The sequence below is a fragment of the Atta cephalotes genome, assembly GCF_000143395.1.
Source record: "Atta cephalotes unplaced genomic scaffold scaffold00028, whole genome shotgun sequence".
Taxonomy (NCBI): Eukaryota; Metazoa; Arthropoda; class Insecta; order Hymenoptera; family Formicidae; genus Atta; species Atta cephalotes.
Genome location: NW_012130092.1, coordinates 3,307,576 through 3,312,752, shown reverse-complemented (window position 1 = coordinate 3,312,752; position 5,177 = coordinate 3,307,576). Strand labels below are relative to the sequence as shown.

Sequence of the window (5,177 nt, the reverse complement as noted above, 5' to 3'; positions counted from 1 at the left end):
AAATAACATATATATATATATGTATATATATATATATATATATATATATATATGTATATATATATATATATATATATCACCAAATCAACAAATAAATATCCTAAATATATTAAATATGTGTAATATATGTAATATGCTCTCCCAACAAATAATATATAAGTTCATCTATTTCATTAATAATATATATATTAAATATAGTAATATATATATTACTATAATATTTATAATATATTTATATTATTTTGTATTTATACATTTATACTATGTATTTATATATTAGGCGTACTCTATGTGAAAGTCTACCCTTGTATCCCGGTAGGATCGGACTAGTCCGTCCGACCATGCTATTTTTTAATAACATTTCTTATTCTTTTTTTCTTTATAATATTGCCTTCTCACTATTTATCACCCGCCTTCACTCTGGAAGGGTGCGTTCTCTTTCATTAGAGCCACACGGATCTCCTCCTTCGCATGTGTGTCGCAGCTCACAGCCAAAACCAAATGAATCTTCCTAGTATACATATGCTCTTGCACACAAACCGCCCCTTCGTGTATTTCATAATTCGCCCTCACAACTGTGCTCTTCCGTCTCTCTGTTTTTTTACATGTCGCATGAAGGAACCGTATTATTGCACGGAAAAGAAACGTACTAGACTTACCTGTTAACAAGAGAAACGCACACACACGAAGGGACGATTTTTTTTCCGGCAAAAACGCAGCCATGTAATAATCCTTCATCGCGTCTCGTTAACTCGTTAACTCATTTTTCTTTTTAAATTCCTCATTTACAATCAGATGTCCGTATTGCAAACCAGAATGAATGCCCATGAAATGAACGTTTCTCTTCTTGCCGTCCTTTCACTATTTTCATTTTACAAACCATGTTCATGTTAAAGAGTGAAAAAAACGAGTAAAAGGCATAGCACACTATGACGTTGTCATCATTAAAATGAAAATAGAAACTAAGGAAAAAGTTCACGATAGGGATAATGCCTTGCCCCAATAAATTCGCGATACGGACATTTGAATGTATATCCTAAGTAAGCCCGATATTAACATTTCTTTTTTTATTCTACTCAAGTATATCAAATTTTCTAAAGCTGTTAGTAACGATTTGTAAATATGAATAATTTTAATTACTACGAAGCAACCAGCAGCTTCCAAAAATGATATACTCTGTATACTCATGTATATATTCGGAGTACTAATTTAAGATCCCATATAATACGATTAATTTTGCTACAATATAATCGATGAATCACTCATTTCCACCCTTGTTAATTTTTCTACTCTCAAAACAACGCATTTCTACTATTTTACGCGAGCTTGTCAAACACTCTATTCAATGTATTTATCTACGTGCTTGTGCTTCACAAACTGCGTTTCTGGTGTATCTTTTACATTTATAAGCATGTTAATCTCTTTCTTTTTAGAACGTGCGAGAAAAAAATCGATCGTTCTTACCATGAAAATCTGGAAATGTTCACAGCAAAAAAAAAGAGATAAAGAAAGTTAATGAACGTTGAATATCTAACGTTTAGACCGTACATCGAAACGATCCGTATAATATTTCCGCTTCTTTTTCTACCCTTCTAGGATTAGATTTCGATCGATGCAGCTGGCTAAACCAACAATTAAATATATGAAGTCGTCGCCGTTCGTAGGGTGGAATGAAATACGCCGTGAAGCGTGTGCAGAGGCATCAACTTTTCAAGACCTGCCTGCGTAGATGACGTGAGAGACGAGTTGCTTCTGTGCCCTTCCTGGTGGTTGCGCCGTAAACGTCCATCGACACACTTGTTACTATTATTGTTACAATGATCGCTGTGGCCTCGCTGGACCCGAGAGCGCTGCGACGAGTGGACCATATCAGATGAAGGGTGCGAGAGGACGCTACGAAATTGAGAGGCGGGCTGCACCCTACACGCACCCTGGACCCCCTCTCACTTGTCCTCAGACTCACCCCGCGGTGACGTGTCCGTGTCCTGTCTATCGCTGCAATTAGATATAAAAGGAATACGAAGATAGGACCTTTTTTATATATGGCCACATAGATCCCGTTTATTCTTATATATGAAGAAAGATCTATATTAAAACCCAAAATCCAATCACCAGTCGTTTACATCGACCTGAAATATTTTTGCGGTCGTGGTTTTGCCTTTAGCTCTTCTTTTTTAATCACAAATCTGAGATTATGTTGATAATTTGACAGTTAATAGTTTGATAGTTAATTTGATGGTCAATCTTTATAGATTAGGTAGCGTGCGACTTTATTTTCACATCAAAGTTCTGCTAAAGGACGAAAATCAGGTCATCCATCAAGTGTTTATGCATGTTTAGCATGAGACCTAAATAATTCAAGTCAAATTTAGAGTATAAGCCGCGGTGTAAACATAGCCATAGAAGAAAACCCTGCTTATGCGAACGATGATAAAAGAATCGTCGAGACTTACCATATGTATCGTATAGACTTCATCTTAAGGGCTGTGGAATTCTCTTTGCACTTATACGCCAAAACCTGTTTCACGCTGCTGACGTCCACTGACGGAAACCTTGACGTTACGTAAGCTACGTAACAACAAAGATGTAAACTAAAGTTAATGCTTGGAAAGAAAGATTCACAGAACTGTGTTGATGCGCTCAGGAAAAAAAAATTTTTGACATGTTCTTTAACGTATGCTTTCTTATTTCATCGCGCACTTACTTATAATAGCTTGAACCTTAGCCTTGTCAAGGGCAGGTTTCACAGGACGTTCGGTAGCCGTGCCGGCACGGCTCCAACGTTGGCCAGTAACAGAGCACGTCGCCAACTCCGTCGGGCTGAATAATATCGCAGCTAATCCACGCGTCAACTTGCGATAGTCACTCCACTTGACGGCCCTTAGTTGTTCCTCGCATACAGCTATACCCTCTCCTAAGTGGACCTACAAGAAACATGAGAAGAGCATTAACATTCTATAAGGTCACGGTATAACATTACTATCACATTAGTCACATTTTTTTAAAATAGAAAAAAGAAAGTAAAATGAAGATATTTAAACAAAAACATTAAAAATTGCTTTATCAAATATGGTATGGCCATATAATATTGTGTTGTCCGGAAAATTCGTGACTAACCTATATAATTTAATAAATGTATACTAAAATTTAAATCTTCTGCGTTTCAATTTTCCTTCAAAATCGGCACGAACTTTCCAGACAATCCAATATATAAAGCAGTTGCCAATAAATACTAACTAATAATATAACATAATATCAATATTATAATTTCACACTCAACAATGTAACTGTTACGTATAGAAAATGTTATTTGTATTGTTGAGTGTAAAATTATAACATTATGTTATTGTTAAATGATATTTACTGGATTACGAGTGTATCAGATTTACAATACTGACCACGCCATCCGATGAAGACTCCTCGAATCCACGGAAGGCAGGCATCGCGGCTGGCGGGGTAGTTCTCATGTCCAAGGGTCCAAGCCAGTCGCTCCTGGAGGGTGAGTTTCTGTGAACGGACGGCGACGAGTGTTTGCCACCTCTGGTTCCGAGCCGCGGTCTACCACGACGTACTCTTCGCGCTGTAATCATCAATTGCGAAAGAATATGTGTTTAATTTCGTGATTTTCAAGTGTAAACTTCGTAGAAAGAATGCTGGACCTACTTATTATGTGTAGTTATTTCTGCGACGTACACCAAATGTCAAACTCGATGATTGCTGTTTTAAAAAAAAACAATTTTACGCTTACCGTTTATGAAGAAATATTCAGAGAAACTTTACGTGATATATAATGTACGGATAAGAAGAGAGAGAGAGAGAGAGAGAAAGAGAGAGTTAAAAAACAAATGTTCTCCGAGAACATGTCTTTATTTCTTTTATGTAAAAGGATGTCTATTTCTTTTATGACAATGTATTTTCTTAACTTACCAAATTCAGTAAAATATTTCAAAATATATAATATAGTAATATTCTCATAATATTCTCAAAAATATAATAACTTAATAATTATATGACACTTCAAAAAGTCACAGGAATGTTTCTGCAGACAAAATAAATTACTTTCACTGAACTTTCGTCGCTGTTAACACATTCATAAGATGTGGTTATTGAATATCGTCTGTAACAATCTCTTAATCGATAAATTAATTAAATCATTGCGCAGATAAAGAGAGAAGATACATAAAAAAAGAATTAATAAAATATCACAAACTTTTATTAAATTTTCATAAAGTCCACGCAATCTAGTAACTGTCGAAAAGAAAATCTTGTTCCATTGCTCATCTTTGCCATTTTGTATTTTCAACCTTCAAGAAGAGACAACCTTTCCATTAATTCTCTATTAAACATTAATTTCACATCAAAAATGTAGTTATATATTGATATTTATATATTGTGTTTGCACCAATATCTGGCAATAATGCCCTGACGATCCATCTTCGGCGTTGAGAGAACTCATCAGTTAAGTCCGTTAACATTACAAACATCAATGTCTCAAGAATGTCGTAACAACGGTCCTATGAAGATCATCATCAATGTCGGAATGTCTCAACCTGATTGATCTATCAATTCGACAAACGCTACGGTCCTACAACGAAGGAGGGAGGAATGTCGGAGATCAGCTGCGGTGGCAACACCAGAGTTTTCCGTTGTAGCGATGTCAACTCGAGGAGATCGGGGGCGGTCGCGTGGGCTGATCTGAGATGTCTCCGCAGATTACTATTGTTGCTGTAGAAGCGGCCACAGCGCGGGCAAGGCCGCGGTGTATCCCAGGTACAGACCGGCTCCACGGCGCTGGTAACACTCGATATCACTATCGATGCCAATGGCGATGGTCCCACTGCCTCCGTATTGAAACCAGTGGCTGCAACACACCAGCCGACCAATCTAGATTAGTTCCTCTGTCCTTCCATCCGCGTCCATCTTCCACCAACACCTCCGCCTCCTCTATTCATCTTTTTTCTTTCTCTTTTTATTTCTTTCCTCTCCCTTAACATCTTCTTTCTCGTTTCTCGCCGATCTTGCTGCTAAGATCGGAGATCCACGGTCTAAATTTGAATCCCCGATTGTCAGACAATTACGATATCGCAATATCTTGAGGTGATGCTTGCAACTCGAATCTCCTAAATTGAAGTTTCTCTCTCTCTTTCTCTCTCTCTCTCTCTCTCTCTCCCCCCCCC

General features: G+C 37.3%; 1 protein-coding gene across 1 annotated transcript in view; it reads right to left on the bottom strand.

Moving 5' to 3' along the window:
* The window catches only part of LOC105620750 (Down syndrome cell adhesion molecule-like protein Dscam2), a 149,711-nt gene that overhangs the window by 142,655 nt on the left and 1,879 nt on the right, over window positions 1-5,177 (bottom strand). Inside the window, exons 2-6 of the mRNA XM_012202241.1 lie at window positions 4,590-4,861; window positions 4,403-4,514; window positions 3,399-3,580; window positions 2,705-2,924; window positions 2,454-2,568 (exon numbers count right to left, since the gene is read on the bottom strand). Of these exons, the coding sequence (XP_012057631.1) occupies window positions 2,454-2,568; window positions 2,705-2,924; window positions 3,399-3,580; window positions 4,403-4,514; window positions 4,590-4,861 (901 nt within the window). The remainder of the gene's footprint in view (window positions 1-2,453; window positions 2,569-2,704; window positions 2,925-3,398; window positions 3,581-4,402; window positions 4,515-4,589; window positions 4,862-5,177) is intronic.